Source organism: Melospiza melodia, chromosome 28, assembly GCF_035770615.1.
Source record: "Melospiza melodia melodia isolate bMelMel2 chromosome 28, bMelMel2.pri, whole genome shotgun sequence".
NCBI classification, from domain to species: Eukaryota; Metazoa; Chordata; class Aves; order Passeriformes; family Passerellidae; genus Melospiza; species Melospiza melodia.
In genome coordinates this window covers 5,033,547-5,049,085 of record NC_086221.1, presented here as the reverse complement: position 1 = coordinate 5,049,085, position 15,539 = coordinate 5,033,547, and the positions used below count along the sequence as shown (strand labels likewise).

Below are 15,539 nucleotides of genomic sequence, written 5' to 3'. Positions count from 1 at the left end.
TCGGAGCAAGGAAGGATCTTTTGGAGTGAGGAAGGAGCTCTTGGGGTGAGAAAGGAGCTCCTGGGGTAAGGAAGGAGCTCTTGGGGCGAGGAAGGAGATCTTGGGGTGAAAAGGGATCTTTTGGGGTAAGGAAGGAGATCTTGGGGTGAGAAAGGAGCTCTTGGGGCAAGGAAAGAGCTCTTGGGGTCAGGAATGATCTTCTGGGGTGAGGAAGGATCTCTTGGGATGAGGAAGGAGCTTTTTGGGTGAGGAAGGATCTCCTGGCTGTCTCTGTGCTTGGTGGGGATGTTGGACTGAGGGACCAGCCTCCACCACCTCTCCTGGAAGGGAACAAATCCTGGTCCCCTCCAAGCCTCCCACCAGAGCTGCTTCCCTGGGCATTCCAAACATTCCCCAGGTCATGCTGGCAGGACTTTTTTGGTCTCGTGGCCACCACTTGTGCTGGCTGGGCCATGGTGGCCACAGCTGTGTTTGCTCTCCTGGAGCTCCCACTCTGCCAGGCACGGATCCCAAGGGATCAGCTTCCCTGCTGGACCCTGCAGAGGGATGGAAATGTGCTTTTAACACCTTGCAGAGAAAAGCAGCATGGCCTTGAGCAGAACAAAACCTACAGAAATATCGGAACTTCTACCTGCTGGTGAATCTCAGGGAGTAAAATTAATCCAAGGTGAATGAAGAATTTTTTTTAAAACCAAGCCCCCCTTTTCACCCTCAAGGTTTCCAGTAAAACCAACCCCTTGCCTCATGCAAATATATTTGAAATGTATTTCCTTGCTTTAGCACACGAGGAAGCGTTTCCCTGCCAAGTCCCAGGTTCCAAAGCATTTTGGCATCTCCAGAAAACAACCAACCTTCGGATTGCTTTTATTTGGGGAGTGCAGATTGCAGCACGAGCCCTGGTCTGAGCGTGGAACCAATGCTGCTGCTCGGGGCTGGGCTGAATTTCAGCTGCTTCTGAGGCTGTGGAGGTCCCTGCAGCAGAGGGGAAGGAAAATCAGCACTTTGGGAATGAGGGTGTCTGAGAAACTGAAATGAGACGTGGTTTATGTGACTCCGTGGATCAGGATTTTTTAAAAAAACAGAAAATTCTTATTTTCTGAGCAGCCTGATCCTTTCAATTCTGTGATTCTCTGATATAAGCAACTCTGAAGCCAGGAGAGGTGAAGGAAAAATATCATTTTGGGAACTTGGGTGTCTGAGAAACTGAAATGAGACATGGTTTATGTGCTGGAAAATGACTCCATGGATCAGGATTTTAAAAAAAAAACCAGAAAATTCTTATTTTTTGAGCAGCCTGATTCTTTCCAATTCTGTGGTTCTCTGATATGAGGAACCCTGAAGCCAGGAGAAGTGAAGGAAAAATATCACTTTGGGAACTTGGGTGTCTGAGAAACTGAAATGAGATGGGGTTTATGTGACTCCATGGATCAGGATTTTTAAAAAAAATAGAAAATTCTTATTTTTTGAGCAGCCTGGTCCATTTCAACTCTGTGATTCTCTGATATGAGCAACCCTGAAGCCAGGAGAGATGAAGGAAAAATATCACTTTGGGAATGTGGGTGTCTGAGAAACTGAAATGAGATGTGGTTTATGTGCTGGAAAATTACTCCAATGGATCCGGATTTAAAAAAAAAAATGCAGAAAATCCTTATTTTTTGATCAACCTGATCCTTTCCAATTCTATAATTCTCTGATTTGAACAACCCTGAAGCCAGGAGAGGTGAAGGAAAAATATCACTTTGGGGACGTGGGTATCTGAGAAACTGAAATGAGACGTGGTTTATGTGTTGGAAAATGACTCCATGGATCAGGATTTTTAAAAATTTGCAGAAAATCCTTAGTTTTTGATCAGGATTAAAAAAACCCACAGAAAATCCTTATTTTTTGATCCTTTCCAATTCTGTGATTCTCTGATATGAGCAACCCTGAAGCCACAAAACTCCTTCCTTCCCCACCCTTCCCCAGTTTTACCTTTCCCTCAGAGAAACAACCCACAGATAGTTGGTTTCAGGGCATTATTTTATTCTCTCTTCTGCAAAACAGGGAGCAATTTGGGCAGAGTGGGGGTTCAGCTCTCAGCAAAGGGGATTTGGCTTCTGAGGAGTGCAGGGGGAGGTGCTGGGGGCTTGGCTTCCCACAGAGAAAATTCCCAGCTCAGGTGCCCAGGGGTTTTCACAGAAGGTTCTGGCTCAAGTCTTCATGAGGCACCTTGAAAAGTAATTTTTCCCCATAAGGTAACTGTAAAATAATGAAACAGAAGAGAAGCTGTGATCTGGCATTGGTATTTCTGGGTTTATGCCAAACTTGGCATTTAAAATGATATTTTAAGGAGTTTTGAGAACAGAAAGGTGGAAAAACCCCAGGTCAGAGGGGACTTCTGGAGTCACGCTCCTGCTGGGTTTGGAGAATTACCCCAGGCTTTACCCCAACACAGACATCTGGGAAGAAATGGCACAAATATTTTCTGGGTTCCATTCCCCCTTTTAGGAGTTCTTAATTGAATGCTGATTTAGTTGATGCTCAAGATTTTAGGGGAAATGCAATTTTTCCTTTTGTTATTTATATTTAGGAGCCCTATTGGCTCTGAGTGCATTGGAGTGAGAACATGAAATAATCAAATTTCTGAGCCATTATGCCACTAATTTTTTTCAGTGGAGTCCTTCTCACTGGTACAAATTCCTCCAGATTAGAAACATTTAAATTCTAATATTTGATATTTAAAGTATTTGCTGAGATGATTTTTACAGGGGCTTTTCTCTAAAAAGCATCAACAATCTGAGACTCTTACATAGAAGCTGGTCATCCTGATATTTCCAAGGACAGCAGAGATTGTCCTGCACAACAGAACAAAAGAGAATGACATGGTTGCAACACTGTGAACAATAATTACTTTTGTGTAATGCTGAGAAAGGAGATAAGAAATAAGAATTTACTGAAAGAGGCAGGAAGTCAGATAACAGCTTTACTGCTTGCAAACAAAAATTATAATCAACCCTACAATAAATATATAAACTTGATGTAGGATTGAATCCAAGTCTTATGAAATCCACACCTTAAGGGTTCTTGGGAAGTAGTAAAGGCAGGAGTTTGGCAGCAGAATGTGATTCTTGGGCCGTGGCTTGTGATTCCTGGACTGCAAACCTGATTTTCCTCTCTAAGCCACAAATCCCCTGCTGGGATTTTAAAATGTCACTTTATTCTCTTTTATCAGGGGAGATGACACCTGCAGTGCCAGTTTCAGCAAGCACCCACCTACATTTGCCAGAGCCCATCCTGAATTCCTGCTCCTCCCCTGGGCTTGGGCTCTCCTCCATCCTTTCCTCCTTTCCAGCACAGGCCAAAGCTGGTTCCAGGCTCCCTGTGCTGCTTCTTCCTCCTCCTGTAAAACAAAAAACACGGATGCACTGCAGGGAAAACCCCCACTAGCACCTCTTGAAGTGTTCCAGTGTGTCAGACACCAAATTAGGCCATTATCGGGCCATTATTTCACAGTTTCCTTCTTGTGAATTGCGTGTTTCCCGTCACTGCTGTCATCTCCGAAGTTTCTCTGTCCCTAAATTTATTTCTATGGATATAACACGGTATGGATTGAGGTAGATGCACTTATCTTTGCAAATCAGTTCTTAGAAGGGATACTTTTTGGGCCTGTCTTTGTCAGCTTTGCACAGAATGAGTTTGATTTATTTTTCTGGATATCACACAGTCTGGATTGAGATAGATGCACCTAACTTTGCAAATCAGTTCTTAGAAAGGATTTTTTGGGCCTGTCTTTGTCAGCTTTGCACAGAATGCGCTGGATTTGGCCCAGAAGCTGCCCAGGGCGAAGCCACACAGGTCCCTCCCTCCAGGGTTTTCCATCACCCACGGAGCCACAAATCCTCCACGCACAAACCCCCAGATTTCCATTTCCTTCATTTGCTTTGCTTTCCAGCACGTTTCCAACAAAACCAAACAACTTCTCAAGGACTTTGCTTGCAGGTCCAGTCACGTTCTGTGGCTCCAGGACAGACACGTGTCTGGGAGATGGAAATATTCCATGGGTCAGATTCCAGCCCTTGGAAATCACAAGCAAAATCCTTGCAAAACAACCACTGCAGCCCCAAAAATTAGTTGCCTGGCCAATTTACCTGTCTGCTTTTGAAGCTTGATTTTGGCCAGGCTGAGGATGACGATGGTGATGCAAATCAGCAAAAGCAGAGCTGATAACACGACTGGGAGCAGCTGTGGCTCACCTGAGGAGCTGGGAAGATGAAAAACCAGGATTAAATGAGGTTTGGAGTCACCTTTGTGGTTCATACAGGTAGTTGTTTTCACACTAAAGAGTACCAAGGAACTATAAACTCTGAATCAAAGCAAAGTCAACAGAGTGAAGGAGAGTTGCAATCATTTGATCTGGAGTTTGGCTTATGAGGAAGTGATTTCTATAGCTGCTCTGTGGGGTTTGTGCTGCCAGCTGAATTGGCCCCTCCAAAGGGAGAACGAGCTGTTTACACAACACAAATTCACAAGCACAATGGGAATTCACAAGAAATCCATCCTTGTGGTAGGTTGTTACAACCCTCACACTTTTGGAAGCTGTTTTCCCTCTTTCTGCCAGGATGTTGTGGCTCGGGGGAAGCTGGGGATGGGGAGGACGGGGTGGATGAGGATCCCAGGTGCCCACCTTGGTACTTGGATCAGGATCCCAGGTGCCCATCTCGGTACTGAAGGGGATTTGGGGACTTTGCCCAGCTGGGTTCTGGCTGTCCCTGCAATTCCTGGAGCAGCTGCAGGATCCCTCCAGCAGGGCTGGCTGGTGGCCACAGCTGGGGGAGAAGTCGGAGCTGCTCACAGGAGGGAAATCCACTGGGAACAGCTTGCACTGGGGTGAGACACAGGAACTGGTGTGGAGAATGACCAGGGAATAATTCCTGCCCAAAACCTGCCAGCCTTGGGATGAACCTTAAAGCCCAAAGCTCAGTCCTGGTTCAATAGTGAGCTCCCAGCACTGCTCATGGGCTCCTGGTGTGGTATTCACATTCTCTGAACGGAAAGAGAATCATTCTCTCTCCCAGGATTTTCCCAGGAAGCTGTGAAAGTCTGTGAGAAAGCTCAGAGAAAGAAGAAAATAATTCTTACCTCCATTTGCTACTCCTGTTGTTTAGCACACGTGGAATATGTTATAGAAATTGTTTACCAAAGAGTGATTTCTTAATTGGCCACTAGTGGTAGTTGTTTTAGATTGATTGACTAATTAAGTCAAAGCTGTGTTGTGACTGTCTAAAAGGAGGGTTTTTTTAATAATATATAGTTTTAGTAGAGCATAATATAATATAATGATTTATTAAGCACTTTGTATAGCTTAATTAAGCATTCATATATATTATAATATTATGAATATAATATAATATAATATAATATAATATAATATAATATAATATAATATAATATAATATAATATAATATAATATAATATAATATAATATAATATAATATAATATAATATAATATACTTAGGACTTTGTTAAGCCCTAAGTATAGCTTAATAAAGCATTGATATATAATATAATATAACATAATAAAATATAATATAAGCCTATTATAATATAATATTTAATATTAATATAATATTATTTATAATATATGTGTATTAAGCTCTTCGTATAGCTTAATTAAGCATTTCTTCAACCTTCTGAAATCATAGATTCATTACACATCATTCCCTAAGAGTCCCCCTGTTGCTCCAACACTCCTGGCTCCTGCAGGGCTCAGAGGGCTGCCCTGGGCTGTGCTGCAGCCCCACATTCACCAGGGCTATTGCTCAAACCCCAGCAACACCCCCAAGGTCCTGGCAGCGCCCTGGGCACAGGGAAACAGGCAGGGACACAGCTGTTGACTCTGGCGTCTGCTCCAAGGCAGCAGCCAGCACCAGCAGGGTCACAGACAACCTCAAAGCGTGCACGGACATGAGTTGGCCTCGTGTGGCATTCACATTCCCTGGAAAAAATCCCTGTGCTCAGGATTTTACTCCTGGGAAGCTGAGAAGCTTCAGAGAAAAGGGAAACAATTTTTATCTCATTTGCTTCTCCTGTGTTTTGCTCCTTTGGAATTTGTTTCATTGGTTTCTGCGGTAAATTGTTTTGATTTATTGGCCAATCAGAGCCAAGCTGTGTCAAGATTCTGGAGAGAGTCATGAGTTTTCTTTATTATCTTTTTAACCTTCTGTCTGTATCCTTTCTGTATGCTTTAGTATAGTTTAGTATAGCATTTTAATGTAACATAGTATAATAAAATAATCAATTAGCCTTCTGAGAACATGGAGTCAGAGTCATCATTCCTTCCTTCATTGGGGCACCCCACAAATGCAATAACCTCACTGCCTTCTGTCCCTTCTGGTGTCCCTAGACGTGTTTTAGCTGTGCACAGCCTCCACAGGGCCCTGGCATGGGGCAGACAGGCTGGAAAACACCAAGGATGTGGCTGTGGACTCACCTGTCCTGAAAGGTGTCACCTGGGGAGGCAGCAGAGGTGCCAGGGGTGGCAGTGGGCAGCAGGGAGATGGTGCCATGGGTGACAGTGCCCATTGTGGTGTCCCTGGGAGCAGTGCCCATGGAGGTGTCCTGGGTGACAGCGGTCATGGTGGTGCCATAGGTGACAGTGCCCATGGTGGTGCCATAGGTGACAGTGCCAGTTCTGGTGTCCTGGGTGACAGTGCCCATGGAGGTGACCTTGGTGACAGTGCCCATCCCGTGGGTCCTGCTGCTGTGCCTGGCTGTGCTGTGGGCAGCAGGATGTGGTGCTGTGGCTCTCTCAGGAGTGGCTGTTCCTGGGTCCCATGAGGAGCAGGTTTCTACAGAGAAAGGCTTTGTTATTGACTTATTATTTATTTATTTATCATTATTTAGTAATTATTTATTTGTAATTTATTTATCATTTATTTATAATTATTTATTTATTATTAATAAATAAATTAATTATTAATTTTTTTAATGCTTTAGTACCCAGCCTTTGGCAGGGGCAGTGCGTTTGTTAGATTTACCACAGATTTACACATTTCACCCGGCATCTCATGTGAAAAACCACCAGACTCAGGCATTCCTGGGAGTGCTGTAAAAGCACTGATGAACACCTGGGTACCTGGTAAACATTCCTGCTTTAACCCCCCTGGTTGTGCCTTTGCCAGAGGAGCAGTTCCATGGATATGTCTATTTACCCTCTGCAGTTTCTCAAACTGCAAAATAACCTTCAGCTCCTCTCCAGAGCCAAACACCTCCCTGTGCTGCACTTGCCAGGACCATCCTGGGGGTTTGCATCATAACCAATCAATAAAATCACACAAAGTATTCCATTTCTTTGGAAAGCTCAGCTCTCCCACCCCTGAAAACCTTCACCATCACTTCAGCTGCTTGCTAATAATGAAAGGAAAATGTAGAATGGTTTAGGGACGGTTGTATTTGTGGGGTGCCTCGTGGCAGGAGGGAATGATGAATCTGACTTCGTATTCTTAGAAGGCTAATTTATTATTTTATGATACTATATTTTATTAAAGAATGCTAAACTAAACTATACTAAAGAATACAGAAAGGATATTTACAGAAGGCTAAAAAATAATGAAAACTCCTGACTCTGGAAAGAGTCCTGGCACAGCTTGGCACTGATTGGCCAATGAGACAAAACAATCCACATGAAACCGATGCAATGAAAATGAAACAATCTCCAAACACATTCCAAAGGAGCAAAACACAGGAGAAGCAAATCAGATAATTATTGCTTTCCTTTACTCTGAAGCTTCTCAGCTTCCCAGCAGCAAAATCCTGGGCAAAGGGATTTTTCCAGGAAACATGAATGCCATGGGGGACCACCCAGGCCATGCCACCCACCATGCCACCTACCCTTGAGGATGAGCAGCTTCAGGGGGGCTGTGAGCTCCGTGTGCCCACTCCTGGCCCCACACCAGTACCAGCCTGCATCCTCCTCCTTCAGCTGCCCCAGCAGCACCATGGAGCTGCTGGACATGCGTGCCCGTCCTCGGTGGGACCCCAGCACGAAGCCCTCGGTGTCCAGCAGCACCTGGCATCTCCCTGCCCTCCACCTGCACAGGTACGTCCTCTCGTAGGTGCCCTGGGGGTCATGGTGGCACTGGAAGGACACTGAGCCCCCGACGGTACCCTTGAGGAGTTTGGGTCTCCTGGGAAGGGTGGAGGCTGCAGAAGAGGGCACAGGGTTAGAATTTCATATCCTTCACCTAGAACTGAGCCCACCATGTGTTGGGAATCCATAAAATCAGAGGGTTTGGGAAAGCTGCGAAAGGACTCAGAGACAGCAGGACTGGGATTTGAGCTGAGCAGCAGCCATGAGATTGTCAGCAGAAAAATTATGTAAGAAGTAGAGAATAAGGACAAATAGAGAAGTGGTCTGTGTATTAATGCTTGTCTAGAATAACTCCCTAAGCTGCAGACAAGTATATCTAGTGAGATACACTATTAATGTAATGTAATGTAATGTAATGTAATGTAATGTAATGTAATGTAATGTAATGTAATGTAATGTAATGTAATGTAATATATAACTAGGGAGTTCTAAGCTTAATAATGGAGCTCTGTGCATTGTGTTTTAAGGCTTACAAGCAAATATTGTATTTTAAATAAGCAAGCATTGTTTTAACCAAAGGTACGTGTGCTTATAGTGGTTGGATAGAGCTACTGTCAACATAGAATATATACCATACAGATATAAATACTGTCAATGTGCTTTTGTTCTGTGTGATTGGTCAGAAAACTTTTAAAGTGAGTTGTAACATTAAGTTCTTGGGCTGCTGCCTGGAATGTGAGCTGGTGATATCTTCCCATTGTCATATCCATGTAATGAGGCTGATGCTGGAAAATAAAACAGCTCAAGGCACGTTCCCAGCAGTCCTGTCCTGTTTGTGATTTGTACATAGTGACAGTGAGCCCCTAGATGTGCTGCTGAGGAATTTGGGTCTCTTGGGAAGGGTGGAGGCTGCAGGAGTGGGCACAGAGTTAGAATTTCACACCCCTCACCCAGCACTGAGCCCCCATGCCCTGTCCTACCTGTGGCCACCTGCAGAAGCACCTCCTGTGGGCTGTCCTGACCCTTCAATCCTTTTGTCCCACACAGATACAGCCCCGAGTCCTCCTCCTTTAAGTCGTTGATCAGGACTTTGAAAGCTCCAGAGCTCTCCTGGGGGGTGATGACGATGCGTCCTTGGTACCTCCTGCTCACAAAGCCGTCAGAGCTGGCGATGGGAGTGCAGCCGCTTCTGCCCACCTTGCACCAGAACCTCTTCTGGTCACCGTGGCTGTCCCCAGAGTGGCACAGGACTGTGACAGAGCCGTGGAGCTGCCCTTGGATGAGCTGGGTTGGCTTTGGCACCGTGGCATCTGTAGGGAGAGAGCAGGACAGGGACTGTCAGAGCCCCCAGACCTGCCCCATCCTTTTGGCTCTACAACTTAATCTCAGGCCGTGCTGCTGAGCTCTGCTCTAGGATAATAAATATTCATCTCTTTAGCTTAAAATATCTCAAAAAAATATATATCCACACATATAGTTCACACCCTGCAACTCCAGCAGTTATTTCCTTTACCTCTCCAAAACCCATTCACTCAGACATTTCCCCTGTGCCCTTCCCCAGAACCTCCAAACCTTTGTTTCCAACAGGCAGCAGAAGGAGAATCCTTTCACATTTCTGAACAGCTGATTTGGCCAAACCTGCGTGCTTTTACACCCCAAAATTATAAAGTTATAGAATAACTTTATATAAAAATATATTATAAAACTCTGTTATCTGGCTTGTGACCGTCATATTTTGTGGAAAGATCCCTTCAACCAGGATTTTTCTCCTGGGAAGCTGAGAAGCCTCAGAGAAAAAGGAAAATAATAATTATCTGATTTGCTTCTCCTGTGTTTTCCTGCTTTGGATTGTGTTTGGAGATTGTTTGTCAACAGGTGTTTGTTTCATTGGGTTTCTGCTGTGAATTATTTTGTTTTATTGGCCAATCAGGAGCCAAGCTGTGTTGGACTCTGGAAAGAGTCCTGAGTTTTTCATTACTATATTTTTACCCTTCTGTCTGCATCCTTTCTGAATTCTTTAGTATAGTTTAGTTTAGTATTCTTTAATATAATATAGTGTCATGGACATATTTTCTGAAAAATACTTTTGCTAAGATTTTTCTCTTGAGAAGCTGAGAGGCCTCAGGAACAAAATGTAAACAATGGTTATCTGCTGCTGTGGAATGCAACAGGTGCATCTGCAATTGGTCTCATGTGGTTGTTTCTAATTAATGGCCAATCACAGTCCGGCTGTCTCAGACTCTCTGGTCAGTCACAAGATTTTATTATCATTCCATTCTTTTCTTTTGCTAGCCTTCTGATGAAATCTTTTTTCTTTCTCCAGTGTAATTTTAATGTATAATTTTCTTTTAATATAATATATATCACAAAATAATAAATCAGCCTTCTGAAACATGGAGTCAAAATTCTCATCTCTTCCCTCATCCTCGGACCCCTGTGAACACCACCACAATATAGATAATTAAAAAAATAAATTAACCTACTGAGAACATGGAGTCAGATTCATCATTCCTTTGTCTGAGAACCCCATAAATACCAGACTGGCTAACAGCTAAACCTGAGGCTGACCCCAAAGCTCTCCCAGGAGCCCAGACAAACCCTTACCTGCCAAAACAGCCAGGGTGAGGCTGGCATGGAGCCCTCGGTTGGTGCTGCCGATCCCACACCTGTAGGTGCCCGAGTCGCTGCTCCTCAGCCCTGTCATTGTCACCGTGATGGTGCCATTCTGGGGGACATCCCTCAGGGCCACCCTGCCCTGGTGCTGGCTGGAGGTGAAGCTGCTGGAGATGATGGTGGAGCAGAGCCCGTTTTCTGTTATTTTGCACCAATATTTCCGCTGGTGTTGGTTGGCTGGGCTGGGGGTGTAGAAGCACTGGTGGGTGATGGAGCCCCCAAGGGTTCCTGCCAAAAACCTGGAGCTGTGCAGGCTGCTGGCCACAGGCCCTGGGGGACGGACAGACAGACAGACATTATATTATATTAAAGAATACGAAACTAAACTATACTAAGGAATTCAGAAAGGATACAGACAGATGGCTAAAAAGATACTAATGAAAATCTCGTGACTCCTTCCAGAGCCTCAACATAGCTTGGCCACTGATTGGCCAAAATAAATCAAAATAATTCACAGCAGAAACCCAATGAAACAATCACCTGTGGATAAACAATCTCCAAACACATTCCAAAACAGCAAAACAAAGGAGAAGCAAATGAGATAATGTTGTTTTCCTTTTCTCTGAGGCTTCTCAGCTTCCCAGGAGCAAAATCCTGGGTGAAGGGATTTTTCCAGAAAATATGACGGTGACAAGGCAGATAACAGAGTTTTAGAATATATTTTTATACAAAGTTATTCTATAACTTTATAATTTTGGGGTGTAAAACCACGCAGGTTTGGCCAAATCAGCTGTTCTGCCAGCCAGCAGAGCCCAGCACGGCTTCTTCCAGGCAGGGCTGGGGTTCTGAGGGGCACCAGGGCACTCAGGGCACAGGAAATCTATTCTGGATGAGGTGTTTCCTTTCCCTAAGTGCCCCTGGTATCACAAAAAAATCTATTTTGGATGTGGTATTTCCCCCATGAGTGCCCCTGGTCTTACAGTCTCACAACTATGAGTTCTGCAGCTTTTCATTAGTGAGGCACAAAATGGCCAACAAGTTATTGTTACAAGGTCTTTTAAGACTAAACCAATTAAGAAATTATATGTAAATTATTTCCCCTTTTAACCCAATAACTGATCCCTCAAAGCCCAAACTGCAGACTTTTCTATCTAATTGCAAAACATCACTCAAACTTATGAAGAAGAAGGAAGAAGAAGATAAAAAAGAAGGAAGAAGAAGGTAAAGAAGAACAACTTGCTTCTACCCTAAACCCTCTACCTTGCTTCATATTTATTTCTATATTCTAAAACCCCAAACTTTAAGTTTTCCACCCTGTGACAACTTTTACACACTTCTAACCAACTCCACACTCGTAATCCCAGTGCTATTAATCAATTTTGGGAAGCTTTCTTTACAGCCTCTGACCAAATGTAGTGTTCTCTGGTGAGTCTGTGCCAATAATAATAATAATAATAATAATAATAATAATAATAATAATAAAAATTTTCAAAATTTAAAATTGTGAACATCCAGGGCTCCAACCCAGGTGGAAGTGACGGGTGCCCAGGGGAGGATCCAGCCTGGTGCCCAGGTCCAGCTTGACTCTTACCTGGCAGCAGAGCTGCTAGAAGGAGGAGAAGCACCATGTCCAGCCCTCCTGAGTGTCCCCTGGGCAATCCTCACCGTGGGGAGGGGATTTTGCTGATTTCTGTGTTATCAAGGAGAAAAGAGAGATTGTGGCAACCTCTGCAATGCTCTGGTGGCCACTCAGGGCAGGGCTCTGCCTCCCTGTTAAACCGAGGCTCTGACTTGTCCTGGGCCAAAAATAAGGGAATTTTAAAAGGAAAAAAAGGTGCTTATAGCGCTCTGCAGATCTCACACTCCTGCTCTGAGTTTGTGCTGGTTTTGGGGCACAGGGCACAGCTGGAGTCCCCCAGTTCAGGCTGGTTTGGGGCACAGCTCCAGTGTTCCCAGTTTGTGCTGGTTTGTGTTTGGAGCACAGCTCCAGTTCCTCCAGTTTGTGCTGGTTTGGGGCACAGCTCCATTGCCCCTAACTCTCCTCACTCAGGGCAGACCCTCAGCAATTCCCTCGCTGCAGCCAAACAGACACAGAATATGTTAAAAACTGGGATTTTCACTCAAAGTCACAATTCCCACCGGACTGGAGGACTTGAAGCAATGAGAACTAACAAAAATGCCCTGTAAAGAGCTGAATGTTTGGGATTTTTTCACCAAAAAATCAGCAAAAATGCAATTCCTATGCTTATTTAATCTTTTCTGATGTCCAGCAGTGCAATCCCTCTTTTCCTTATTTCTGCTCCACGGGACAGAACGCTCAGCTCCACTTTAATCTCATTTAATGTTAGTTTTTAGGCAAGGAATTATTTTTTACTGCCAACCCACAAACAGGCATTTAATATACAGCAGAAAGAGACAAGAGCTAGAGAAATCCCAGGAGTAAACCATGTATGGTTGGGTTTTTCCTGTCTTTATTTCAGTTTTATCTTGTGAAAATGTTTTTAGGATCCATTTTTCGCACCATCCAGAACTGAGGTGCATTTTACCCCATCCATATAATTTTTTTGGTTGTTCTTGGCCAAAAAGGGCAGTAATTCAATTTATAGCTTTAAAAGGAAAAAAAATAAGGGCACAGTGGGGAGAAAAATCATCATAAGTTGCTACCTTTATTTTTATACCTATTATTTTTATAGAAATAATTATGTTGAATTTCAGAACTATTACATCCTGTAGGTGAAATCTTTCTCCTATAATCACTCTACAACAGCACTGTTTTCCAAAAAACCAGTATTTTAAAGGCAAATTGAGACTCACGTACCTTAAATTGTGATGCTTCTGCTGTTGGAAATTTTCTCTTCCACCTCCAGCTCGGATTTTGTTTAATCAAGTTGTTTTTGCAGCTTGCAGCTTGGTTAGTCTTTGCTTTTTTTTTCATATATTGATGTGTAGATCTTCAAATGGATGCACTAAAAATCTTCTGAGGTCTTGGATTGCTGAGCGAAGTGGAGATGGACAAAATGCTCAGAGGAGTGGCAGAGATGTCATCAAAAAGACCCAAAAATGGACTTTTTTAGCTCTCTAGGGATGTGATGACACCATGGGAGGGGGAAAAAACGGGTGAAGAGGCCAGGAGCAGAAATTGCAAAGTTTGAGAGGAATTCCCCTGCTCTGCAGACAAAATGCTTTAATATAAAATATGCAGATTGTCATAAAATGGTGTTTGCTGTGAGCCACTTCCAGGCAGAACTTCCCACCAAGAGCTTTGTGAAAGGTTCCTCAGCCCCCTGTGGTTTGACTGGCCCTTCCCTGAGCTCATGTCTGTGTTTTGATCCTGTTTTGGGGTCAAAAAGCTGATTTCTGCTTCCATTTTTGCCCTAAACCAGCCCCTGAAATGTGACCAGGGCGGGTTCAGACCGTGGGGTGTGAAGAACAAACCCAGGGCAGTTTGCTCCATAAAAACAATTCCTCTTTTCCACCAAGCAAAGATTGAGAGGAGTTTATTTGTTATTTATTTATTTATTTATTGAGAGATTGCTCCAAAGCTACAGAGGCATTTCAGTTATTGCCAGGGACTTGGGGCTGCTTTGCTTTCTGTTGTAAATGATGGATTAAAAATTGAAAATTCCCACCTGTGGCACCTCTGAGAGGGCCTGGGCTCTCCTGAGCTCTCAGAGGAACACATCCCACCTGAGATAGCTCTAATACTTCAAAAATGCTGCTTCAAGTGGCATAAAATCAACAGGATGGCTTCTGAAGTAGTGTTAGAAATATAAAAAGGTCTCATAAAATGTAAAATAACAAAGCTTTTATAGAGAAAAACTAAGCTAGGGGTAAGAGGTTCTTGCTGCTGCTAAAACGCCCCACAGAATTATTTTCTTTGTTATTATTTCCTTTATTCTCTCCTTTTTCTGGTGGATTACCCAGGCTGGACCTCTTGGCCTCTGTCCAGTGGGCAGCCCCAGGTTTGAGGTGAAGTCCCAAAGGTTCTCTGAGGTGTCTTTGAAACAAATTAAGGAGAAAAACCTCTGGCCTTTGTCACAGACATCTTTTATGAAAAATCATTTTCTCCTGAGAAGCTGAAAGGCCTCAGGAACAAAATGTAAACCATCATTATCTGCTGCTGTGGAATGCAACAGGTGCATCTGGGATTGGTCTCATGTGGTTGTTTTTTAATTAAAAATGTTTTTAATTAATGGTCAGTCGTAGTCCAGCTGTCTCAGACTCTCTGGTCAGTCACAAGATTTTATGATCATTCCATTCTATTCCTTTCAAGCCTTCTGATGAAATCCTTCCTTTTATTCTTTTAGTATAGCTTTAGTATATAATTTTCTTTTAATATATCATAAAATAATAAAATCAGCCTTCTGAAACATGGAGTCAAGATTCCCATCTTTTCTCTCATCCTGGGACCCCTGTGAACACCACCACAGGGCTTTTTACCTTTGTAAGCAGACAAAAAAAAATAATTTGGTCGCTCCATCAGCAGGGAGCACATTCCTACACCTGAGTGAGGAGCGGGAAGGGCTCAGAGGGAGATTTAGAGATTTTCTCAGTCCTGTGGGCTCCAGGACTTTGATCTTCCCCTCTGTTTTCTGTGTGAGACAATCCCTGAAGCACTTTGGAATCTCCCTGGCTGGGGATAAATTTCCAGTGAACAGTTTTGTGCCATTAATGGTGATATGAATAATCTTGGATTGCAGTAATTGTTGTGTTTTGTACCAAACCTGGGCCATAAATTCCCCACTCTTGGCTGGGCTCCAGCAGAACTGAGGGCATTTATTGCCCTGAGAGCAGCAAAGCACCAGGATTGGCTTTGTGGGAGCAATAAAATGGGATAAAAGTGCTGGTGGGAACCC

At 43.7% G+C, this 15,539-nt stretch overlaps 1 protein-coding gene across 2 annotated transcripts; it reads right to left on the bottom strand.

The window, feature by feature from the left end:
* Positions 1–2,001: 2,001 nt before the first annotated feature.
* LOC134430342 (polymeric immunoglobulin receptor-like) lies at positions 2,002–14,046 on the bottom strand. 2 transcript variants are annotated; one of them, XM_063177954.1, is made up of 10 exons: positions 13,502–14,046; positions 12,275–12,373; positions 10,675–11,013; positions 9,051–9,380; positions 7,872–8,183; positions 6,472–6,829; positions 4,128–4,240; positions 3,253–3,379; positions 2,789–2,834; positions 2,002–2,238 (listed from the first exon to the last, which is right to left on the bottom strand). In XM_063177954.1, the coding sequence occupies exons 2-10, from the start codon at positions 12,309–12,311 to the stop codon at positions 2,173–2,175; spliced, it is 1,728 nt and encodes a 575-aa protein (XP_063034024.1). In that variant the 5' UTR covers positions 12,312–12,373; positions 13,502–14,046; the 3' UTR covers positions 2,002–2,172. The 2 variants fall into 2 exon arrangements, with proteins under 2 accessions (XP_063034024.1, XP_063034025.1); XM_063177955.1 differs by having other exon boundaries at positions 3,257–3,379.
* Between the last annotated feature and the right edge of the window lie 1,493 nt (positions 14,047–15,539).